This window comes from Ictidomys tridecemlineatus, chromosome 7 (assembly GCF_052094955.1).
Source record: "Ictidomys tridecemlineatus isolate mIctTri1 chromosome 7, mIctTri1.hap1, whole genome shotgun sequence".
Taxonomy (NCBI): domain Eukaryota; kingdom Metazoa; phylum Chordata; class Mammalia; order Rodentia; family Sciuridae; genus Ictidomys; species Ictidomys tridecemlineatus.
This window is the reverse complement of record NC_135483.1, coordinates 18,015,912-18,042,965: the sequence shown is the minus strand read 5'-3', so window position 1 is coordinate 18,042,965 and position 27,054 is coordinate 18,015,912. Positions and strand designations below refer to the sequence as shown.

The window sequence follows — 27,054 nt, the reverse complement described above, 5'->3', positions numbered from 1 at the left end:
TTATTTTAAAGTTTCATTATTATTTGTAAATAATGCTATAATAAACTTGCTCATTTTTCTTTATATCTGTGATTTTTCTGCTATAAGTTACTATAATCAAACTTTTTGTGTAAATTTGGGTTACTTTCAAGGGAGTTGAGAGAAAGAAGATAAAGACAAAAGGCTAACATTGATTAAGATTATCTTTTTGTCTCTTAGTTTTCCAGATTTCCAAACCATACTAATTTTAGAGATTTCTACCAAATATGCCATTCTGTAACATTATCTTTGCCCAACATGATTTTTTTTCTATACCCCATTTTTAAATCCATACCATTACAATCAAGAAAACAAAGTTCCCCTTCCCTCAGGAAAAAAGGCAATGAATTTATCAAAAATATTTTATTTACAAAAAATCAATTATACTATACATCCTATACTGGAAATACATTGAATAATTGCTAAAATAAATACAGGCAATTAATTCAACTTTTTAAGAATGAGAGAATTTGACATTTGAATGTTATCAAAGCTTAACTTAGAACATAAATAGTTAAAAAGGCAAACTCAAGTTTTAGTCTTAATTATTGGCATGGTGTGTTTGTTTCCCACAGGCTCTCCAATCCGTGAGAGTCTGAGATTCAGAAGGTGAATGTACCTTTTTATACTCGGTAGGTAGAACATGCAGTTTTTTTTTTCTTAGGATATTTGTACTAGGTATCTGCATAAAAGGGAAGCAGAAAGACAGGAGCACTCTGCTTGATCTTCTTCACTATCTCTGCTTCACCACAGTGCTTTTTATTCAACTATTCACATGTTCTGATTGTGCATCAACACAGGTGTACACAGCACCAACTACAACTCAAGATCAATCATGTAAAAGACAAACTGAACAAATGAGGCCCCGTAGCAACTAAATTGGTCAAGTTCAGAGTATCAGGTTCATCAGCTTTTATATGTGCCAATTCTTGATAGTCTTATTAGATCTTGCTGTCATTTCTATTGTGCAGACATTTTTATGGAGACCAAGAACAGGAGAGATGAGGCCATTCATTATCTGAATAATTCAGGGGAAAAAAAAGTCTTCCCTGGAAAGTAGAAGGACACAGAGATTTAATCTGCCAATTTTGAATCTGTAAGTTTTATATTTGTTATAATTTATCCAGTTCACCTGGGTAAACATCATATTAATACATAATGCAAAATGACCAATTCAAAAAAAATAGATGAAAATGTTCAATGTACAGATAGGAACTGGTACATTCAGGTTATAAAACAGGACCTTGAAGAACTGCGTTACATTTGTCCAAATTATTCAGATAATTTTTCCACTTTCCATTTTATTTGGTTTGGGAAAACATAGCTAGAATTATTCCTCTTTGATATTCATGATTTGTCCAGTGCTGAATGCCTCGTGTTTTCTTTCAAGGACTAGCATTCCCTTTTTATTACCTGAAGAAAAACTTGCACTTTTCTACCCTTGGACCTTGCTCTTCAATGAATTCTTTTGATACACACATAAGTGTGTATGTTTACTACCAAAGTGGAACAGATATATTGGCCTTTTCTAAAATAAATGAAAACCAAAAGTTAGAATATTGAAGATTTTAAATTCTTTTCACAGAAACAAACTATTCAATTTTTAAAAGGTACAGAATACGAGAAATATTTTATTCTTTCTATCATGAACATCAGTTAACCAAGCTTCACATTTTGGGCAAGTCTTTTTTTTTTAAGTATGATTTTTTTCAGAATTTATTTTTATTAAAAAAAGGAAGAACAGGTGTATTTTGGCAGAAAAGTAAAATATAGAATATGCAAAATTTGTTTTTAAAATCAGCATACAAAATTTTAAAACACAGTACAGTTATATCAAAATACAGCACAGCCAACGGCCTTCGACATTTCCTTTGGCATTTCATTTGGTAGAGTTAAAAAGAAGAGAAATCCTTCCTAAAAAAATTAGCTATCAAAACAGTCCATAAGTTAGGTCGTATAGGTTGAAAGAACTTTTCCTTGAGTTTCCAAAATCCTTTTCTTCCATGATAACCCACATAAAGCATGGCTAGTGAGGTATATAGGGCAAACACTGTCAGGCAGATGCACGGTAAGGAAAAAGTGCATAAACAAAGAATCCATCCCATTTTCATAGAAATAACAGATTAATTTCAATTTCTTCTTATTGATGTATCATTTTACTTTGGCAGAATCAAAATAATCCATAAAAATGTCTTTGTTCAAGTCGCAGCAGCAGTGATATGTCTCCTTTGGTGGCATCATCTGATGCCACAATTACTATAGCGCCCCTGGAGGAACTAAGGTGTTGTGTGTGTCTGCTTGTGTGCCTGCAAACATCAACAATGTGAGATCATACATCGAGCACCATGTCATACTGTTGTCCCTTCTTCCGCCTGCCACACTTATTGATGAGAACCACATACAGTGTCAAAAGCATGACCCAATAGCATGCATAGAGCAATGTTCCAACAATTAGGACTGTCTGTTTGGATTCTGAAAATGGCTTTTTAGATTCCTTATAAATGGTGAAAATCACACCACCCAGGAGGATTGTAAACCAAACCGACACTGGAATGAGTCCTATGAAATTAACAACAATGGTTTTCCTTCCAGATGTGCCCCACCCAGCTTTGTTTATCGTTGCAATTGCAAACATCTTAGCAGGAAGTAAACTGGACATGTATAACACTGAGTAGAGAGACATAAAGACCATGACGATATTTCCTCTAAGGCAGCTGGCAAAAGATGATTTTATGAGACCCACGAGCTGGACAGTTAACAAGAAGAGGAGGATGTTCCAAATTTTACCCCGGTAGAAGAGCTGGATTACTGTGGCAATGAGAAAGAAAGGAAAGAATCCAGTGATAACGGCTTCGTAGGTCATCCACAAGTGATGTTTGTGGAACCACATGGCATTGTACAACCACTCCCGGAAGTAGGACTTGCTCCAACGGGTCTGCTGGTTCAGCCATCTAAGATATTCTATAGGCGTTTCAGTAAGGCACTTGGATCGAGCTGTGTATTTTGTTGCATAGCCCAGACTCAGCACCCGGTTCGTTAGATGCCTGTCATCACCGAAACTACACTGGTTGCCCATAAATTCCTGATTGTACCAGTCTTCCACAAACTCATGCAGCAAGGAGTTTCTGTACATTCCCAAAGGTCCACTAATGCACTGGACACACCCAAAATAAGACTGACAGGCCCTCTCTATATTAAAGGCCATCCAGTATCTCACACTGCTGAGGAAGGAGATCCAGGAATCATACTTGTTTAAAATCTGCAAGGAGGAAAATAAAATAATAAATAAATAAATGTATGCTTTAGCTAAAAATGCCAAGAAAACCTGAACCATACTGAGATGACTACCTAGCATGAGATTTGTTGTTTTATCCCCCTACTTGGGCTTCCTTCCTCTTTTTGACATAGTTAATTTTGTCTTCTGTTTTGCTAGATTAATTTGACCTGTGTGTGTGTGTGTGTGTGTGTGTGTGTGTGTGTGTGTTTGTATGTATGTGTGTGTATTCTTCTATGGTGACCATTTTCTTCAACTACATTATTCTTGTCTTCTTTTTGCTGTTACTAGTTCCAGCTGTTCTGATATAATTCTGAGTTTTTTAGGCTTTAGTTCTCAGTCCATAACTGCTTCCTCCATAAATTCTTTCCTATCATCTAAGGTGTGAAGGTTTTAAAGTCCTGCTCCTTCCTGTTCTGGTTCATTTCTAATTGATCCAATCCCTGGCTGTCAGTTTTCCTTCCCTGCTCTCCATATTGTCTTGTAATGCCAATGAAATAAGAATTCACTCTGACCTCCTCATAAAATCTGAGTCCTGAAATAATGCTTTACATAAAGTCTATTGAAAATTATGTCTTTTCTTGGTGATATATCTAAATGCTCTTCACTGTCTCACTATTATTCATTTTTTATCTGGATTTTCATGCTTCCTTTGTATCATCTGTCTATTTTTTTGTTTTTCCTAAAACAATTTGTTTTCACCATTTCTATGAACATGCATACACAAAATGGGTTACACAGCAACACAAAATCTAAATTTTAAGGATAATTATCCATATACTTCTCATCTTTTGTTAAAGTCTAACCCCATGTGTTTTAATCTTCACACATCTTCGCATACTCATTTTTCCTTTCTGCAAATTTCAAACTTACCTTCACTAATATTTCTTTCACTAATTGTTTTTCTACTGGTAGTAAATGATGGTTTATATTGGAATACCTACCTGCTGTTTCTTTGCCTTATTAGTACACATTTGAGTTGCAATTATTTTCTCCCTTTGTTTTCCAATTTGTATTTTAATCAACCACACATTGGCCAGATTTTAAATAGAGAAGTATTTTTTTAACCATATTTTCATTTCTTTACTTCTATAACTAAGTGAATTCCAATATCAGATTTTAGCAGAACACTGAAGATTAACTTGTGACCCCAGGAGATATGGTGGAAATCATTGCACATTTATGCTATGTTGTATATAATTTATCAGTTACTACAAACACAAGGGATACCCCATGACTAAGGAAAAAATAATAAGTCATTTCAATTTAGATAGGAAATGAGACATTGAAATGGCACATTCTAATGGGTCCAGCACCAAGAACAATACCTGGCACGGAATAATAAATATGTATTCAATGGATTGATGAAAGAAAGTGTTTTTAAAAGTGTCTTCTTTAAAAAATGAAGCTATATGCACCTGTACGTCTCCCCCAACACCTCCAACCATGGGGTCTTCTTCTAGAACTTTCACCATCTCCACAGATGAAGCAGGGTCAAGCATAGTATCTGAATCACACACCTGCAAAGGAGAAAAAAGAAAATGAGTTAAAGAAAAGAACTATGAGTGCACTTTAGTCAAAATTAGGCATATATGCTATGCCCTAAGCCTTACTGTCACAAGACCTCAGTGGACAAGTATCACAAGAATCTGCTATTCTTGTTATATCTTGGACAATGCAAAGAGTTGACTTTTCAGAAAGTTCGATATTTAAATTAGTGACATTGCTAGATAGAAGAGCTAAAATACTGTGCTGGGTATAATTTATAGGCTAACCAGGTTTTTCTCACTTTGCCAGGGATATTCCAAATTTTGACAACAAAAGTCTCCTGTCCCAGATAACACTCCATTCCAGGGAAACTCAGATGGTTAGTCACCCTAGATGTCTTTCTTCAGTTGCCTCAAATAAAAATTGAAAAACTTGTCTCTCAGTTTTGAATAATAATAATAATAAAATTATCCAACTGGACTAAAAGAAGATATATTTAGTGGAGCCCCCACCCACCATTTCATTTTAATATGCTGATTGAGAGACAGAAGGCAGGTCTCCTCCAGGTGATTGTATGGTTGTAAAGCAAGAGCGTTCAGTGCCCATACCACTTGGGCTCGCAAATACCCGCTTTTGTTGCAAAGGGAAGGGAATTCATGTGACCTTAAGAAAACCTTTTTATTCTAGAGTGTTATTTGTTCTTCTATGCCTCAGGGTTTAAAAGCAGATATAAATCACCATGGGTTATTCTAGAACTGTCAACTGTTACTCTTAAAAACAATCTTTATAAAGGTCATAACAAGCAATGATGAAGCCAAACCAACTACACAATTAAAGTTAAGATTTTTGGAATTCCTCTAAATGTGTGCACCCCTACTGGTCATTTTTATCAGAGGCCAAAGTGAGGAAGGTTATAAATAGTAATTTTCCTTCTGGCCTGACTTCTAAATCAAGTGAGAAATTTAAATGAATAATGAAGTAGATTAGAGAATCCATATTGCTACCTGTACAGCTATGAGGCTGACATGAAGAATAGGGTTTCTCTGTGTGAAGAAGGAGGGTCATAATCATGTCCCTCAGCACTGGACCCAGTCTCTCACAATGTCCAAGTGGGACTTGCCTCCTCTGCCCCTTCAAAAGGGTCTGACTGATGCCGTATCTTTTAGCAGCCCCATCCCAGAACACAGGGTAGAAAGGAAAGCTGGGTAAACCATTACTCCTTCCACACTCACCAATTAGATTAAGGCACAGCTCTTCTCCCAGGAAAGGAGGAAGTCAGGTGGCAGAGTCCCGGTGGGCTAAATTTATGGACAGAGCTGCCTCCATATCATATGAGAAAACCAGAACTAGGAGAAAAAATGTCCCCATCTTCCTATCTGCTATGATCTGAAACTGTCTGTCCCCCTGAGCACTCATGTTGAAGTGGAATCCTAACAGAACAGTGTTGAGAGGTGGTGGGACCTCTAAGAGGCAGAGCCCTCACACACCAATGGCTTTTTCAGGACCAGGCTGATCCTCACTCAATAAGCTCTGGCTCTTTCAGAACTGGATTGGTTACTGTGAGAGCAGGTTGATACCAAAGAAATTTTTTAAAAAAAGAAAAAGAAAAAGAGGGTGTCCCTTGTATTTTGTTGTGTTCCGTCTCTCTTGCACATGCTCACAGGCCCTTGCCAGTGCTGCTGCCATGGCCTTGGACTTCTCAGTTTCCAAAACGGTGTGTTAAATAAATTTTTTTCTTTATAAATCACCTAGTCCCAGATAATCTGTGATGAAAACAGAAAATAAACTAAGACATTATCCCTGGAATATTTACTAATTGGACATAGTATTTTTTTCTGTTGAATGCACCAAGGTCCTAACAAACATAAATTGATCAGAATGCACATGATGAGCCAGCCAAACAATGAAGGACACGATTGGCATAAAATATTAGCTAATTTTTTTTTATTATTCTGCCACCAGGTCCAGCTATACTAGTTGAATTGAATCAAGATTTAGACTATTTACAATCAAGTGCCACATTAACAATACTTTGTTAAAAGACTGACCACATTTTACCGTGTGTCTATAAGATTTTCTAATGATCCTGTAGCCACCTTTGTTTGTGCCAGTGCATTCTATGATGTCTGTGAAATCACCCAGTGATGCATTTCTCAGCCTATATTCCTGTCATTAAGTGACACGTGACTATAATTATAATCAAAAGTAATTATCTTAACAGTTCTCCAAACTCTGCCATAAAAAGTCAACATTGAAAAAAAAATCAGTGTATAACTGTATAAAGACTCAAGGTTGAAGAAGATACTAGGTAAATGTAGAATGTATTCTTCATATTATTTGCTAAGGAATCACAAAATTTTTTAAAAGTACCACTCTTAACTTTACTCATGGCTTTTTGTGTGTGTGTAAAGTTTTCCATTAATGAAAAATGCTGGTGAAAAGATTGATTTAAGTGCATTATTGGAATTTAAGGATTTAAGGAGTATATGGGACATTCAGTAATAAAAAGTGAACTTATCACGCCTATAGATTTAAGTATGGCAATTTGGGGGTTAACTCCTGTATTTTTAAATTTTTAGTCTGGTTATTTAGAAGCACTCACTTTTAAAACAAGAATCTATTTATTGCTTTTTGGCATTTCATTTAGGTTCAGCAGAGTCTCTTTATCTTAAGGAGGAAAATTAGAAAAAAGGTAGGCATTAATTTTTTATTTTCAAAAACAGGATTTTACTGGCACTTGGTTTTAAATCCAGCTATCCCAAGCCTCAGGAACTACACAAAGTGATCTGAGAGAGATGTTTTCCTCTCCTGTGTTTTGTCTATCACCAGTTGGTACATGGCTTCAAGCCAGTCAGGAGCCCTGCAGTAAGGGTAGAGAAAGGTGAAGGCAGAAGTCCAGCCCACCTTAGAACCCAGCCTCCCAAGTTCATGGCCACACCCTCCTCTATTGACTTAAGCTGGGAAAGGTAAAACCAAAAGGGCTAAAATAAGTCTAAAAACAACAGGAAAGGAGCAATCTGGAATTAGTGTTCAAATAACTCCGCCTGCTTGGGAGCCCAAGCAAGCAGGGAAAGAGCCTCTTTGAAATGACCACACTTGAACCAAACCTCTGAGGTTCTGCATATTAAAATTGGCCTGTGCCCCTCCTTGTTTCCAAAAGGGAAGTGCCAAATGTCCTGTGAGAGACTGTTCCCTTGTTGACCTAAATGCATTAGAAGGGAAAGCTCTCAGAAGTCTCCTGAGAATGAGGTTTCTTCTATGAGGAGTTATGAGTTTTAAAGAATTTCCATTCCTGGATGTTATTTGATGACTGAATGCCAACTGGAAAGTCAGTCTTTGCCAGTCTGGAAAAGCATGTATATTCAGGGACACAGTGACGTTTGCTTAGTAGGATGTGAAGAACACTGCCTTGGCCCTTAAAATCCGCAAAGACAAAATATCTAGTTACCTCCTCACCAATAACAAGTGTGCACGTTCATGAATGTTGGCTGTTCAGCTCTGGGCTAGAATCTGTGGGAGACACACCAATTCATGCAGAATTGAACTTCACATAAGGAAAAATGACAGACATGATTTGCATACAGGAAACCGGGAACAAATCAAAAGTCTTTTTGGCCACACTGAGAGTATCACTGCAATTTGTTGAAAGATTTTTTTTTTTACTAGGAGATTTGGAAATGAAGCAAAGTCACAACTTTGGAGTAAAGGGAGTGGAAAATGACAAGATAAAATTATTGGAAAGAACCAGGCATCTCAGTTTTATCCACAGAATCAAGTGAAAAAAAAGCATATGACCAGTGCTCTTCCAGCTATTCTGTTCTAGCCAAGAGTTAACACCTCCCTTTAGTTCCCTGTGGAAATAGGGGCTGGCCACTGGGTCAAGTCCAGCCTGCCACCTGTTTTGATATAGCCTAGTGGTTAAGAATGTCTTTATATTTTTAAGCAGTCTGAAAAAAAAAATCAAAAGAATATTTTATGACACATTCAAATTATATGAAAATCAAACCTCACTGTCCATAAAAATTATATTGGAATCTAGCCATTCTCACTCATTTACATGTTCTCTATGGCTGCTTTCACAGGACAACAGCAAAGAGGAGCAGTTGCAAAGCCGAATATTTACAGGTTAAAACTGAAGTGGCTGGTTCCTCCTAATTATATTCTAGCCTTATTTGTTTTATAAGCAAAGTTTGCCAACCCTGGTTTCAAAATAATAATCTACTTTCATTAACATAACAGCCACCATACAGACTCTGTGGCAGTGGCACATGCCTGTACTCTCAGCTGCTCAAAAACTGAGGCTAGAGAATTGAAAATTTTAGGTTAGTCTGAGCAGTTTAGTGAGATACTGTCCCAATTTTTTTTTAAGGAGCTGGGAATATAGCTCAAGTGTAGAGCACCTAAAATTCAATCCCTAGTACCATGAAAATAAATATCCTAAATAACAGCGAGTTTAAATGTTTTAAGCCCCAATTTTAATTCTAGGATTTTTAAAGTTGCCTCTATTTTCTTGTGCTATAAAGTATTAAAAAAGTATATTATTTTAAAAATTAAAAATAAAGAATAGGCTATTAATAAACTATTTCTTTTCTTTTTTCTTGCTTTCTTTTCTTTTGGTACTGGGTATTGAACACAAGGGGACTCTACCTCTGAGCTAAAACCCCAGCCCTTTTTATTTTTTATTTTGAGACAGGGTCTCACTAAGTTGCCCAGACTGGCCTTGAACTTGGGATTCTTCTGCCTCAGACTCATAAGTAGGTAGGATTACAGACATGCACCACTGAGCCTCACTAATAAACTATTATGCAGGTTTTCTTTAGACTTTGCCTATTTTAATGCCCACAGAATCAAGAAACCTAAATTAAAATATTAAGTCCCATAACTTACAATGTCTATAACCTTGGACAAACCCTGTACCACCATCATAGTGCGTTAGTGAGACTCCACATATGAAAGTACTTTGTGAATTAGAAAGGACTGTAGAGTAGAATCCCATTAGTATAAAGTGATGACCTTTAAATTTTTATACTTCTTAAACAAATCTAAGTCTAAAGAATCATGGTAATCATTACCACAAATATATGTCTCAGTGGAGAAAATCAGTAAAAGGAACATGAAACTATCCATTGCAAATTTTCTCACTAATATTAAAAGTTCATCTACCTCACAGCAATCCCAATAAAGTTCTCTACAATGTTACTATTTGCTCCATCCAATACCTTTCAAATTCTAAGACCCTGTCTAAAATACCATGTGTCCATGATTCATTTTTTAAAAAATATCTTTTCTTTCAGCTTGACTGATGGATCTCCTTCTCTACCACTCATTCTACTTTAAAGAACGCTGAAAGCCAATGTAGCAAGAGGAAATCTTTATTCCTCCTACTGCCTTCAGTGAGGAAACAGGTTGAAAACAAATCAAGACCACGGATGTTGCTACTGGCTTCACCCTTTTCCTGTTATAAGTCTCAATCCCTTCTTAAACCTGAGCTTCATCTTCATTTTGATCCTTCATCTTAACCTTGACCCTTCATCTTAACTTTGACCTTGTGAGTCTATTTTTAGAGTGTCTGCAGTTTGCTCTTGGTCCCTGCCACACAACTTATCCAAAATAAAAGAATATTCTGCTCATCCATCCCTAGCAATTTCTCTAAGAAAAAGGGGTAAGGACCAGAACAAAAAAACAAACAAATGAACCCCAAGACCTTACAAATAGTTAATTACTAGGAAACCCAAGATAGCTCTACTCTCCCTGAACTCCTAATGGTAAACCAGAGTAAACATACCATAGGAAGGAAAGGAAAGCACTATACAAGACCTTGGAATCAAATAGATCTGGTTCTCAACATAATTCCCAGCTGTGTAAACTCAGACTAGCTTCTTAACTTGTACTCATCCCTTCATCTTCCTGAGCCTCCATCTATCAGGTGAAAAATATGACTACCCATACCATCTCCTTAATTGGTAGGGATGGTTGATTCATGAGATAATGCTTGTAAACCACTTAATAATGGCTAACTCATAAAAAAAATCCTCAATAAATGTAGGTCACATGTACTAAGAAGTGAAAATTCAAAACCAAAGGCACAAATTCAAGACAATAGTCCAGAGAGAAGGTATCTTTGTATTAATTATGGTAAATAAGCAATAATTTACTCAGAACGAGGAAACCAATGTCTCACCCAACATCCAACCAATTTATATCAAAAAGCTGAATTCTAGAGCAGACAGTGCTTAGATTGTGTTGTTAATTAGGGAAAAGAAATAAAATAATTAGAGAGTGGTTTGAGCTGATTTATGATTTATTCTGGACCTAGAATGTACCATTGTGAATTTTTTTAATTGATCTTATTTTTTTAAATACATGACAGTGGAATGCATTACAATTCTTATTACACATGTAGAGGACAATTTTTCCTATCTTTGTATATAAAGTATGTTCACGTCAATTCATGTCTTGGTACTTTTTTTTTTTATTACATTACAAAAGCTCATCATGTGGCCAATGGCATACTTAGACTCATTTAACTTTACATAAGTATGCGTTGTATCTTGCATCTCTTCATTAGCATTGAACTTGAAGAGTGTGACATTACTCAAAGCTTCAGACGCTAAGTCTGCAGTCAGCCAACACCCATGACTCTGGGACTGAGGTGAGGCAGAGCATCATGGTGGAAGGACATGGTGGAGGGAAGCAGCTCCACCTGGTTTGGACATGGCAAACAGGAATATGATCTTTGGATTTGGAAGTATATAAATGTAGATAACAAACATTTTTAAAATCTAGACCCTGAAAACTTCAAAGTCTGGTGAAAAGGAGTAGTAACATGTGGCTGGTAATTTTTTTTGGGGGGGGACTACATACATGCAGGACATGGGAAAAAAACAGAAAACAAGGACAAAAAGTAACCTTTACAGAAACAAAATATTGCCCACAATTTAAAACTTCTGATATAATCAAAAATGTCAATGAAAGGCTCATCTCTGAAAGTAATTTGGCTTATGGTATGGGATTTCAAATCCAGCCAACAGAAAGCTTCTAATTCACACACATCTAAGCAGTTTGGCAGTTCTGTTGTGTTTTTCTTGAATGGAAATAGAAAGATATAAGCATTCCTTTAGAGAATGAGTTATACAAGTCATTATAATATAATTCCTACCTTTAGTCAACGTATAATCTCTTCCAAGCATTAAAGTAATAAAAAAAAGTTATTGGTTGTTCAGTCTCCATTTTTAAGAAAACTTGAACATGAGTGAAAGTTACAGAAGCTGCAGAGTGAAGGTGACAAGCCACCAGGAAAAGTGGGGAACCAAATGTTGTCAACTCTTTTAAGTCTTGAGCCATGAAACATCTTTTTTTTTTTTCCCAAATGTTTGAAATTCTCATTCAAAAGAAACAAATCTGGAAAGCCCACAATGGTAGCTCTTAAATCAGAGTTTATATTCAAGAATCCAGATTTGGGGAAAGGGCAGCTTCAAAGTGATAAGCCGTGATAGTAACTAATAAATGAAAAGAAATTTTGATAATTCTCTTTGTTTTCGTCTCTAGCAGATCTCCAGTATGTTGCTGAAAAAAAAAAATCAAGAGGTCAATGGAGATAAAATGGTACTGAGTTGAATCCCAAGCTGGGAGGGATCTCAGTGATCATGTGTTCTACAAGCTCATTTGATGATGCAATTGGAGCCAAGTCCATCGCAAATAAAGAACAGATCTGGGTCTGGAATTCAGATTTCCTCATTCCTATTTCAGTATGCTGTTAATCCTTTCCTCTGACATGAAGAATAGAAAGAAAAAAAATATTATCAATTCTAGAGTCTAGCCCTCAGAACATTTCAGTTGCTTAGGCTTTCTGTAGAGAACAGGAACCAGGCAGATATTATACACAGTTAATTATCATTATTTATGGTAGTTATGTTCTCTAAAGTTGCCATGAAGATTGATTAGCTATTACCAAAAAATTGCTTCTAGCAGAAACACGGGGTTAGGTTCCTTTAAGTCTCTGTGTACAAAATCTTTCTCAACTGATCAATATGTAACCCTTTGCAGTTCTGGAAGCCTGGACAGTCAGAAGATCAAAGTGTGTAGTCTAAACCTTAAGAAATTACCATTTTTATAGGTTAAGCATGGTCCAAAATCAGGAGATTTGAAGAGGAATAGCAGGATGGAATTATTAGCTTCAGAACATTAAAAGATTTTAGCATGTGTTGGAGTGCTTGGAGCTGGCTGAGAATCCCAGGAGGCATTAGGGCCTAGTTCATAGCAGCTGCTGGGGTAAGTCTATCTGGAGGGGATCAGCCTGAAGGAAGGACAGTTCTCAAGCCTGATCAGGGCTACAACAGGAAGCTTATTCTAACCTTTCGTATTTTGAATTATTCTTTTTTCCTGGACAGGCACAGTGTGAAGTTGTCAAGGATACAAACAAAATTCAAAACAAGAGTGATGGAAGAAGGGGATTCGGGAGGGGAAGGTAAAAGAAAGAGAAAAAAACCTACACAAAGATTTCTTGATTAGACCTGACAAATGTAGCAGTTGTTTTAACTAAAATTAAAGGCAAAATATGAAAACAGATGTTTCCTCATTTTAGGCACAGAGCATCATTCTTCATATCCTCAAAGTTCCTCTCATATGCCTGCCTTTAAGAATATCCTGCCATCCTCTCATCTAGGCCTAGAGCTGCATATGTAGATCCTAAATGTCCTGCAATAACTGAAGACACCTCATTTGTGAAAGTTCTACCTTTGGAAATCAGGAGAAACCTAAGAGAGAAACTCAGCCAACTCCTCAGAGGAGAGCTTACTATGTGGATAGGTATCGACAAAGAAATACCTCAAAATTCTTCAGATATAAACGAAAATTAATCCTAAGGGACAAATGAAAGATACTATAATTTTTTTTAGTATGGACTAGCTGAATATATAATAAATATATTAACAGTAAAAGTTGTAATCATATTAACAATATCATGAACAACTCTTGCTAAGTACTTGGAATACATTGTTTGACAAAATTTTCTTCAAACTGTTTCTAAGATGGCTTTTATTCTTTCCAGTAAACTGATGCTTAGGAAGGTGTTTTGGTGTTTTGTTATTGTTGTTGTTTTGGTTTTTTTTTTTTTTTTTTTTTTTTTTTTTTTTTTTGTAGTGGTGGTGCTGGGGATAGAACCCAGGGCCTTGTTCATGCAAGGCAAGCACTCTACCAACTGAGCTATATCCCTGGCCCAGGAAGGTGGTCTGCAAGGTCAATCAGTTAGTAATAGCTGTGATTATGATCTCAGCAAATTGATTCAAAAGCCAATGATCATTCCCTTCTCGTAACTCTGAGATCCAACAGTTAAAACTTCTGGCAATAAAGACCTTTTAAAAAAATTTTTTTTTTAATTTAAAACAAGGACACAGTTTATTATATTTATGAACAATTGGTGTAGAATGGGTATTCTGAAAACTAGGACTTTACTTTTAAGAGGGCAGTGTTCCAGTAGCTTATTATACCAGTGATATTTCTTCCTTCTTGATATCTCATGTCCAAAATCCAATTAAAGAATTTACAGAAAATTAAAATTAGAAAATTCGCAGGGATCTTCCTAATGTTCCAAAGAAGAAACCTCAGTGAGAACTGGGACAAGAGAAACCCCATAGAGAGCTGCCAGCCAATTACTGAGAGACACAGTCTGCCTAATTTTCATGCAAGCAAACATCATCACAGATGCTTTCAAAGGTCAAGTTGGAGTGAGTGAGGTAATGCTGTTTGGGGAGTGAAATAAACATTACTTCGATTTTGCTCTAAGTTTTGTTTTTTTTTAACGTGTTTTTGTTTTCCTTGTCTTACTAGCTCAATTTTGAATGCCCTGTTCTTTTTAATCAAAATCATCCTCTCCACCCCCATTTTTCCCAGTTTGTGTACAAAACATAATATAGACTTCCCTCAGCCTGCAGATTCTGTCAAGACCCCTCGCTTAGGTGGACACTATTTTCTTACAAGAGTTGGAGACTTTTAAGGGTGTGGAAAATGATGTTGGATTTGACTTGGCAGAACCTAGGAGACAGAGAAGGAAAGGTGGCACAGGAAGGGAAGGAAGGGTCTCCTGTCCAAATAATCTTGATTTCTAACCAAGAACATGACCCCAAGTTAAGCATTTTCATAGATAGTCTTAACAGTTTTACAAGAATTTTTTTTTCTGTCTTTCAAAATGTGCTTTCAACAGTTATACTGTTTTCAAATGAACTGAAAGAAGTACTGTGTTCAGGACAAGGATGGGCTATAGCATATGACTGGAGAGACACAAAAGCTGCTTTATTTCAATGTATGTTTGCCCTGGCAGGAATCTGGGACTTACCTGTACATAATCCACACTTCGACCCAGGGCTCTGAAGGCCGTGTACATGACTTCTCTTTTTCCACCCCATTTTTGCATGATGCAAACACTTTTGTTGGCCAGGACCAATTGGGTTACATGCTGAGAGCTTTCTTTATGTGACTCGTCTGTCTCACCAGGTCCCTTTTCATGGAAGTTGTTCTTCCAGATGTAGGTAGCTGATTTGTCCCTGCCCATGACTTCACTGAAGATGTCCATCATGTAAAGGTCATCGTCCGAGTTCCCATCGATGACCATGACGACTTTAATCCCAGGGTAGGTTAGCCTCTTCACAGATTGCAAACATTTCCTTAAGTAGTCTGGATCTTCTTGATATGCAGCGATGCAAAGAGCAACAGTTTTGTTCAATTTAATGGGGGTTTCTAGGGATTTTTTCATTTTTCGGTGCTCCAAAAAGGCAAATAGGCTTTGGATGATGAGGTGTGATGCTAAAAAGGCACCATACAGTCCAAAAGAGAAATAGTAGTTATCCGTTTGGATAAATTGATAGCCAACAATATAAGCAGCTGTGATTCCAAGGAGGAGAGAGACTCCAAAAAGTGTGGTTCCAATTATTCTCAGGATGCATAGAAACCTCTCACAATGCATCTGCAATATAATCAAATGACACTCTCAGTTAACCATTCCTGTCCCATGCTTGTTATACACATGGTGTTAAGAGGGGGCACTACACGGAGCATGTAGACGTTCTACCACTGTTACTCCCTTCACTTACTATGTGACTTTCGGCACCCATTTTGCTCATCTGCAAGATGAGGCTAAAGACACCCTTCTGGCACAACTCAAGAATCCAATCCAGTAATGGTGCTATTGAAATATCATAATGTATTAAACCAATACCTAGATGTATTAAACAAATACCATAATATATTAAACAAATTTCTTTGCTTTTATCAGCACACACACATTGTTTTTAATGTGTCAGCCTCTCTGACTATAGTGTACTCTATGTGGTCATAGCTAGGCATAGAATCAAAATTTCTGAAGCCCAGCATAATCTTTCTTCCTGTACCAGCTTATCTCTTTATTCCTTGACACTGACAAGTTCAACACCCATGGAAGATTTTGATAAATTTCTTATGTCTAATTTCATCTCATTTCCAAAGCAAATCCTTCAATTTACATCCTTTCCATGTATCTGGCTGAGATTGGAGATGGAGAAACCATATCCTAGCTCATCAATTAACTGTTTGAACTTTACTTTCAGAGCTTCATTTTGTTTGTTTTCAATCTGTTAATGAGGAAGTTTATCCTTGATTAACCCCAAATCTCCCATTGACACAAACAATTCTCTACTCCTATGTGTTCTGCACAATATTTTTCAAAGCCCTTGTAATTTTGAACTGGATACACACATCAAATATCTATCCCTTTCATCTATCACCATCAATCTTAGATGTTAGATCCTGCGGATCAGGAACCTTAGTGGAACACAGTAAGCACATATAAGTGTTTGTAGAAATAATGAATATATTCAAGAAGAAATAACATCATGCTTAATTCTAACAGGTGAGTGTGCATACTATTAAAAACTGAAGGATGTTAGACCTAAAACATGTTTTAGTTTTTAATTATAACCAGTTTTGTACTTTCTCCTACATTTTATGTGTCTCTTAAATGAGATTTTGAACAACTCAAAGCTAAGAGAGCCATTTTTCTGTTCTTTTCAAAAATAATTTCCAGTGCTGGGCATAGAAAAGATGCTTGGTAAACCTATTATGTCATTTTCCCCCTTGAAGTTTTCTTTCTTCCTCTTCTAAGAATGGACTATCATAAGGTCATAATTGATTAAATGTTCCCATCTTTGGACCTTTATATAAAATTAGATATTTGTCTTATTTGTATATAACTAGTACTTAAACTTTTTCTTTGACTCAACTAATGTTTTAAAAACTAAAAAAGTTATTTTAAGTGGAAACTGGGGCTAAGATTTATCTCTGTAAAACCTCTTGCTTGATATGCATATTTATAGTTTCCTACTCCAAATCAAAATTTAAAATTGAATATCCACATAGAAATATAGTATCATCCTAGTTGTTGACAGTTGCATAGCCACCATATTTTTTCAGCTCTATAAAGACACCATTCACACATTCCCATTCTGTTCATGTATCAAAATGGTCCTAAGGAGATATGCATTCTACTTCTGCTAAACATTAGCATGGCTGCTTTTGTGATACCTCTCTTTCCTGAGCACAGACTGTGTGGTACACCCATGACACTCCAGCCTCCTGAAATCTGAGATGTGCATCATTTAAGAGAGAGGATGTCCTCCTCCAATCGACCCCTTCTGCAGGCTGGGTACACACATCGACATCTAGGGCAGTGTAGAGTCCCATGATGGAGCTTGGTTTTTGAATTGCCTTATAGAAGGGAATCTCCCAAGAATCAGGATATCTGCTTGAACTCGGAGCCCAGCGCAGTGAGGCACTCCTATAATCCCAGCTATCTGGGAGGCTGAAATAGGAGGAGCTCAATTTTGAGACTTGATTGGTCAATTTAGCAATATTCTATCTCAAAATAAAATTAAAACGGCTGAATGTGTAGTTCAGTAGTATGTGTGGGGCCCTGGGTTCAATCCCCAGTACCACTGAGAGACAGAGAAAGAGAAAAAGAGAGACAGAGAGAGAGAGAGAGAGAGAGAGACAGAGAGTGAGCCCACAGACAGGGGACTTCCCTTGCATTACAAGAAATGATTTCTGGATTTTTATTTGTTTCTGATTGCTGTTGTGCATTTGGGGGTTTAGTTTACCCTAGCTAGTAAAATCTAGGTAATACACAGCAGCCTAGAAACCAGGTTTGTTGTTGTTGTCATTGTTAAATGTAGATAATAATGTTTTTCAAAGACTCTTTACAGGGTTGTGCTGAATAGCAAAATAAAATCATTTGTGAAAGTGTTTTTTAAAAAGAAACACAATACAGTTTAACATATCTGTTTTAAAAATGTCCAAAACAAGCACAAATGTGTGTTCCACTTTTAGCAGCTGCATAGGACACCATACTGTGTAATATGTGTAATATTCGCCTAACAGAAGCGACCTCAACACAAATGGAAAGTTGAGACTACTGCAAAAGGGTGAGATGGTGAGATTTTGGTGAAAGGCAAGCAAATACAGCATCCCCTTAATTAAAACAGCTGACGGGGTGCTGAGCCCTCCCATAGGGCACGTTAACCAATGCCTGAAGGTGCTGGGAGCACCAGACTTGGAACTTGTCATTTCCAAGACATGAGTCATTCTCACAAGAGTGAAAAATTTCATGGGGACTAAAGCACTTTGCCAGGCAGAAGCTTAAGTGTGTATTTAGCTTGTGTTTAAATCACCATCACCAGCAAAAGAGCTGCCTGACATTCTTTTCCATTATTCACATTTTCCTTGCTTTTATCAGCACACGTGGACACAGAGAGTGGTCACATAGCATCTGCTGGCCACTGCTAAAGTGGGAACACCCTCTTACATCATGGGAGCCTCAGGATGTCCTTTTGAAGCCTGGGAAAAGTTACTAATGAACTGCAACCATGTCACTAAAATTGAACCCTTATATTCCTGCTCCATATCTCAGCATGGCCTAGTATGACACACAGCATTTCAGTACAGCCTAAAGGGCAAAAGGCCCATCTTAGAGCCAGCTTTGCTGAGTGAAGACATTGATCTCAGGGAGTGACACACAGGATGTGTTTTTTCTTTTATTATTCCCCTGGGTCATTTCACAGCTATGGGCGCCATATGTGTAAGACTTTGTGAGACAATCCCTGATTCATGTGTTCTGATTCGTAAGCATACTTTCCTATTAAAACAGGAGCATGGCTACATGGCTTTTCTGTCAAGTTGGAAAAACAAAGCCCCCTGCTAGATCATAAGAGCTTGCTTACTGTGAGACAGAAAGATTATTTAGAAATCTATATTCCACAAACACTTAAAATAGGAAAAAGTAATTTTTGCTCATTATCAGTCTTGAGCTTATCAAAAAATATTTAACCTTTAAATTGCTTTTGAACTTGACACCAATTATTTAATAACTTCTGTTGTCCACAGAACTGAAATCAAGGTAAGGAATGGCTTAATAGAGTGTAATGTAAGATCCATAAAGTCAATAGATACACACACACACACACACACACACACACACACACACATCTGTTCTCAAAAGACATAAAACATTGCATGGTTTATACTATCTACTACTACCATTCAATAAATATCTGTTGAATGAATGAAATCCTATCATTCCTATCATCCTCATCCTCGTTATGATGGCTGATAACATTCATTCATCATTTAGTAGATTTTAGTCAGTGAAGAAATTTTTTTGCATTTTGTTTTGTTTAGTAGCATGATCTTATTTAATCTTAGTGGCTTTAGGTGACAAATATATTCTTCACTCATGTTACAATATATGCATATGCCAAGGGGACCAAGAGGCTGAGTATGTAAATTTGCTATCGAAAGTCAAAAACCATACTAGGGGCACATACTATTCTAACATCTGACTCTTCTTGATAAATATTTGCTGAATAGAATTGAATTCTCATGACAGGCAGCATCTTTTTGTTCTAATAAAATGGTGTTGTATAAGGGAGTTTGGGGGAAAACTTTGAAAGTGGTATCCCTGCTATTGTGGAAAGTGGGGGATGGGCACTTGCTCAAATACAGATCCTAGGCCAGCCAATGCTCAGAGAGGATTTCTGGTCTCACATACTTTCCTATGTGAGCGCACCCTAACGGAACATGGGGATTGTTTCAAAAGAAGCTGCCGATTCCATCTATGCAACAGCAATTCTGCTTCTAATACCAGCAGCCAAAATTCTGTTTCACCATAAGAAAGGCATTACTGTTTCCATTGCGTCCACCTGTGGAGCAGATATAAAGCCTTGCTGTTAGCTCATATACCCCAAATGGGACTCTTTGGGTCATTGGGCCTCAGAGCCTTTTCCTCTGCCTTGACCTTTTTACATTACCCAGAAAGCAAAATGTTGGATGAAGGGAGAACAACAGCTGCTCTCAGTGCCCTAGTGCAGTGGTGAAAACCAAGTTCCCATAGTTTTCATAAAGTGCTTCTTCCATTTATTTATCAGCATCTCTGAAAGGCTGCAGAGATTAGGGCTGATGACCCTCTTGTGAGAGGTCACAGTTTACCACTCCTTTCTAAAATAATCCCCCACCCTGCAATCTCCTTACCCCCAGCATATGCTCACCCTTTGCCATGCTGGGTTTTCTAACTTGTTCCTGTGCACTCTCCAGAACACAGGGAATTATAAGTCTCCATAACCATTAGGTCCCTATACTGAAACCTACTGAAAGCAGGGTTTGGCACATAGAAGGTACTCAATAAATGCATTTCAAATGAATGCATAAATTCTTTTGGACTTAGGCAATCAATGTAGACAGGTAGGCATGGGTCCCATCCCTGTCATCACTGCAGGAACACTGAATACATGCTGAGAGTCAACCAGGCCCTTAAGGTACCTCCCTTCCAATGGTTTTTCTTACTTTTTCTCCCCCATTACCATTTTTAAAAACAGCTCCATACTTTCTTGCTTAATATATATGAATGGCTGTAGGCAATACTAAACCAGTCCTAAAAACCTTTGGATAATAAAGACAGAAAACACACAAGAGCAATGTACAGAAATTTTGAGCTGCAATTTGAGCCATCTTATGATTTCAGGGGTTGTGTTTGGGACATGAGGAATAATGAGATCTTCTTTTATCAACCTGCAGTCCATTACCCTGGTATATGTATTGTTGACTAATCTATACAATGCTTTGTGGGGTATTTGGGTTCTAATGACTCAAGCACAAGTGTGCCTGTATGTTTTCTTTTCAATTGGAAAAATTTAATAACATTTACTAGACTAACAAAAGTTTTTAAATCATATACACTAGTGTTCAAAATCCACCTCTTATTCCAGAGAATTTGGCCTCCAGAACCAAACTCAATTGGGAAAGAGTCCTAACTCTTTCTTTAATTAGTTGGTTGACCCTGACCAAGTTCCATAAGAGCTGACATCTTCATTTTCCTCTATAAAATGCAGCTAATCATACTGACTCAAACAACAGATGATGAGATTTAAAATGGAACTCATTTAAATACCTAAAATCTTCCCAGGTTATATTATTGTCCTATCAGTGACAATTACCTAATGAACCCAACTCTCCATCCCTTTAACCTATTGTTGATTAGATAACAAATAATAACTGTGTTATGGTGAAAAAAATTAGAAGAGTTAGGAATTAGAAGAAATGGATTCAGCCCAAGTCTTGCCTTATATTGGCAAACTGACTTTAAGCCAAACCTTGAGGGTTCTGTGAAGAAGTCATATGTTCTTGGACAATTTAATTATCTTTGAACTTCAAAATTTTTAGATATATGATCAAGACCCATTAAGTTTAAAACTGCTACTACCATCACTGAGTGTCTATAAGCAGGATGGAGTTTATCTTCAGTATTTCACTTTTGTGCTCTTCATCACTGCCACCTGATGAGAGTAGACGGCAAATTCTTCCTCCTATCCACTCTTTAAGCTTCACTGCCTCATCTTTAACATGGGAATAATTTCTTTTTACAGGATTCTTCTAACTAGGAAGGATAGCATAAACAATGTCAAGCACTTGAAATATGTATGCATTCAAAAATTAATTATTGTGGGTATTATTGCTGTTGCAAACTAACATTTCAGTCCAAAGGAAGAGTAGCTGAAGTTAAAGGGCACTTGTACTTCCTCTCTTCCTCATTATATTTTCAAATCCACTGAAGACTAAGTCAGTGTTGTTCTAACTTATAGTCAGAATATAAGCACACGAAGGCACAAACAATGATGGAAGACATTAAAGAATGTGTCTGTCCATAATGAAAGCATTGTTTGATATCATATCTCATCAACAGAACCAGTTCTAGAGCACAGGCTTTCTTTACATATAAACTTATGTTGTGTGCAAAGAGCAGGAAAAAGGCCTGTACCATAAGGAGAACAATTAGAATTGGGACTATTAATATATTCAGGTGACACCAGCAAAGACAATGGAAATCAGCTTCTTGGAAATAAATCATAATCTCATGGTGGCTATCTGCCTGTGAATGGTGGATTAGGAAGGCATAGTGAGTCAAAGATTTAAAAGTAGTATTTCTCAAATTGTGCTGAACATCCAAATTACCTGATGACTTGGGAAAGTCCCTGACATGTGGCTCTAACAACATTCTAAGTTAATTGAAAGGAATTAATTATAATCTCAGGAGATTCTAATGTGCAATAAAGTTTGGTTTGGCATTCACTGGGTTAAAGTCAAAGACATCATGCCTCATTTGCATTGATGCACATCCTTTCTGTGGATTCCCTCTGCTAATGTCCCTGTCTAGAAATCTGAGACAAAAATACTCACATGAAATCCCTCCCCAAAGTCTTCACATTAGAATACTTGCCCTCTGGGATACAGCGCACTGAGACCCCTTTCTTTTCTCCTTCTTCTGTCCTCCTCTCCCTGTCTTTGAAGTCTGCCTACAGTTTCAAGGCAGTTATACTAGCAAAGACCCTGGCATCAAGTTGGCAGGATTAGGATACAAGCCTTTTAAACACACCATCACACCAGTGGTAGCTGCATCCAGAGCCTTAGGTTTCAGATTTCTCTTTCTTTGCACCATCAATTTTAATCAATTACTCCTAGGATGCCAATACTCCCAACTGCTTGATTAGATCCTGAACTTTATCATCCTTAACTTACTTACCAATAAAGGGAACATTCCAAAGATTTGACATGAAATTTTCATACTATATTAAATGTGCAAGTATGTACTCTGCCACTGAGTATCTTCACTACTCATATTGAATCTTGAGAACTATCTTTGTAGGTCAAAATCATGGACAGTAAAAGGCAACACAAATGCCAAGTCTCTGTGTGAAATCTTTTCTGGTCCTCTCAAACAGATGTAGTTTCTTTTCAATTTGAGACCCCATAAAATTTAGCTAATCCAGCTGCAGTGTAGTACAGTTCAAGGGTATTATACTGAACTCTTGGATTAAACTCCATCCACATCCCTTACTAAAACTGGACTTTGAATGAGTCACATAACTCATTTAGGTTTCTTCACAAAATATTCTCTTCAAATTAGGATAAGATACAATATACAGAAAGTGTCTACTTTGGGACCTGTAACATAGATATGTGATAAATAATGGCTATTATTTCTTATAAGCTATATCATATTTTGCTTTATGAAATTTTGGTTATTTGACTTTTTAATGTTTATTTAATTTCAATTTTTAATTACCTAAAATACAAATGTATTCCATTAAAAGACATCTATTCATAAATACTTAATTTAAAAATAAAACTTATTATATTTAATCAACTCATATCAATTACATTTTCCTAGATTGTAAGCAAGGCAGTATATACCTATGAATTCCACATAGATAACATTCAAAATATTCTTAAATGGGAACAGGTGATGTAGCTCAGTGGTAGGGTACTTACTTGGCATGTGCAAGACTCTGGGTTAAAGCCCAGGGCCCATAATATGCATGTATTCTTAAATAATTTAAGGCTACATGTGGTAGGGGATGATACTTATTCTATGCAGATTTCGGCCAGATAGGAAAGGAATAAAGTGTGGAGCTGTCCCCAGGCTGCTCTACCAGCTCATCCTGGCAGCTTTGTAGAGGAACATGATCTGGGTATGCATGCAAAAAAGGAGAACCCAAATGAAGACATGGGGTATATGCACTTCATGAAAAAGCCAGGAAGCTAATAATGCAATGACTTTTTATTTGATCTTAAGTTTAATGTATAACTGTCGGATAGACATTGTCAAAGCAGATCTCCACCTTGATCCTTAGACAAAGTGCTTTTCCTGCCTTGCCAATAATAGAAAAAGAAATGCATCAGTAAAAAGGTATGTGTTTTAAAATTTCAGAAACAAAAACATTTTAAAAGAAATCTTAGTTCACAAAGACATCCTGCAGAGAAAAGTACTATATCCTAAAGACCTAACAAAAATGATCATGTCCAAGCTAATTTACTTTCTACAAACAGCTTTTTATTGGTTTCTTGCATAATTCCTGTTTTCCAGGAAGGTACTTGACTAAGTATCTCCTTTTCTTTGAAGAGAGTCATAACTTTATTTGATGCAAGCCACCAACTTATTAAATCTTTGAATTTTTATATGCTTCATAACTATCTATGTAAAGTAAGTTTTCAACTCTAGGTACAATATAAGCAATCCAGGTAGCATGCATCTGCCAGTATACCTACAATACATTTTCCTCTGCATTTGTCTCTGGTAATATATAAGCAAAAAGAGAATGGAAAGGATATTCTAGATTTAATCCAGAAACAATTATGTAGAATTTGGAATTTTTTTTCAGAATGCAAAGGCATACACAATATAGTATACATGCCAAAATAGGTATTTTAAGGTATTAAACTTTCATTGAAAGTGAAAAAAAGAATAGCCAAGCTACTAGGGAAAACTTCCGTGAAAGAGGATGGGTATTCAAAAAACAGTATCTCCGCTGTATATGTAATTTTATTAAGTGTTTAAAAGGTATGTAGTAAAACTAATTTTATGAATGAGTCAACTTGCACATATTGGAAGAAAAAGGAGAACAAAAGTTCTTTTCAACCCAATTCTGTAAAATCTAAAATATCTACAAATATGTTGACGGGCATAAATAGCTGTTCTTGCCCATTCTATAGAAATATATATTTTTTAATTAAAAACCTTGTAGCATACCTATGAATATGCGTTGACCATCAAAACTTTATTATTAGAATGACCTTTAAAAAAATTCACAATCCGGCTTAACACCTCCGAAGGCATATTATCATATGCTTTCACCCAGGGCAGTGAGAAATCTGAGGCTGCCTTGAAATCTACATCGGGGAGTAAAATCCTTCTCCCTCTTACCAGCCTCCCCAGTCTTCAGCAAAACCCGTCCACCAGCTTGCTTCGCGTTACTCTAGGCTGACTTGAAAGTCTACAGACACTCAGGCTGTGAGTTGAGGGGGAAGCCCTTCCTGACCAATCAGGGCTTCCCTACCTATTGCGTCACACCTCCCCCTGGGCATGACGTCAAAGGCAATCCCAGCCCAGCCTCTAGGGTTGAGGAGGTGTAGCATTTCTGTGCAGCTGCAGCGACCAACTTGGCAGCCACTGTTCTAATGGGCGGGGAACTGGGCAGGGAGGTGCCAGAGGGTTTTTGCCTAAACCCTCTGGGAGCGTGGCTATAGCAGCTTGCTCCCCCAGGAGCAGAAGCGCGCCAGTGCCTTTCAGTCCAAGAATTCAGCGATGGCGTTTGGGGATGGAGGGAGAGGCTCTGGATGAAACTGGCACCTAAGGCCTTGAAATAAGATCGGGTTCCTGTAAGCCCTCCTCCCCAGGCACCGCCTCTCTGCTCCCAGCCACTCTTGCCAGCTTTAATGATCCTTTCAGCGCCGTTTCCCCTCGCCTGCGTTTCCTCGGGCAGAGGAAGCAGCCTCTCTAGCCTCCCGGTTCGCACCCTAACACAGAACCTCCTTTCAGACCCGCCCTCCTGTTCACTGGGACCCATTTCAGAGCGCTGGCTCCCTCTGGGCGGGAACTAGCGTGACGAATTCCGCCAAAGGTGTTGATTATCCACCCCAACTCTGCCTCTGGCTTCACTCCCACTTTCACCCGGGTTCCCGTGGGCCCCCAGCCCCCACCCTGTTGTGGGTGCTCGGGACGGCGCCCCCAAGACCTCCACCCAGCGGTGCCCCCAGCTGCAGCTGGGGAAAGAAGCGCCGGCGTGCTCGGTGCCACGTCGGAATTGGCTCCTAGGTCGCTGCAGCTGCCTGAGCGCAGCGCGCGGTCCCCTCGCACGCCCAGCCCTGGGCGGCGGGCGGGCCGGCGCTGCGCTGGGAGGAGAGATGCGCGCCCTCCTCCAGCTCCCAGCTGCGAGTGCCACCGCCTGCGTCAGGGACCCCTGGCCGGAGTAAGGCTTCCGGAGCTGAGCTGAGCTGAGCAGGGACAGACCCAGTCTGACACTTTAATGGGGTTTGGGAAGTGCAAAGGAGGGGAGGCTCGGTAAAGGGGGAGTGGCCGAGTGAGGCCGGTAGCTGCGAGGAGGTGGCGGAGGACCCTCCTTCTCGGGGGTCTCAGCTTGTAGGAGCTGGAAACCGGGATCGCTTAACCCTTTCATTCCAAGCAAAAAGCGAGCTGCTTAACCGTAAAACCCGCAGGACAGTTACAATGTGTGTGGGAAAAAAAGAAGAAGGAGGGAAGGGGTGGGGAGACAGGGGGGAAAGGGAAGGCTGTGCGGGATGCATTTTCCTTACACAGTGGAAATTCTCTTTTTCCTAACACAGAGTCCCTCTGTCGCTCCAGAAGATGCAGAATGGAAAAGTACATCTCGGGACAAACAGCGTTGCCCAAGAGAAGCTACCTGTGTACCCAAAAAAGCAGCGGATTTATGGCGAGAGCCGCAGGGATGGGAAAAGACGGATATGTTGCTAAACTTGATACTGATCGGAAATATTCTCGGATTTTCAATCTGTTGGAAATTTTCAGACCTCAAACTTTTCTATAGAAACTGATTTTTTTTTTTAACATTCACATGGACAATTTCTTCCATGTCCCTGGCCTGAGGACCTTCATACTTCACCCAAACGCCTCTGTGTAACGTACCTTGTTCAGCTCTCGGTCATAAAGTCGTCCTCAGCCTGTCTGTGTGGTCCCGGAGGGTCGCTGGAAGGCAGTTTCCAAAATTGAGGTAATAAGAGATCAGATGAATTTGAGACGACCGGCCAAAAAAAATAAGAAATTTAAAAACAACATTTAAAAAAGATGGGGGAGTCTCAAATGTTTAGTACTCTCCCACTTTGAAAGGAAATTCACTAATATTCTTTTTATTATTTCCGTTGCACTTCAGTCTTCTCTTTTTTTAAAA

The 27,054-nt window shown here is 38.0% G+C and overlaps 1 protein-coding gene across 1 annotated transcript; it reads right to left on the bottom strand.

Annotated features, from left to right (window-relative positions):
* Positions 1-366: 366 nt before the first annotated feature.
* On the bottom strand, positions 367-27,054 carry Has2 (hyaluronan synthase 2). Its single transcript, XM_005316195.4, has 4 exons — positions 26,793-27,054; positions 15,114-15,740; positions 4,711-4,812; positions 367-3,277 (listed from the first exon to the last, which is right to left on the bottom strand). The coding sequence occupies exons 2-4, from the start codon at positions 15,738-15,740 to the stop codon at positions 2,348-2,350; spliced, it is 1,659 nt and encodes a 552-aa protein (XP_005316252.1). The 5' UTR covers positions 26,793-27,054; the 3' UTR covers positions 367-2,347.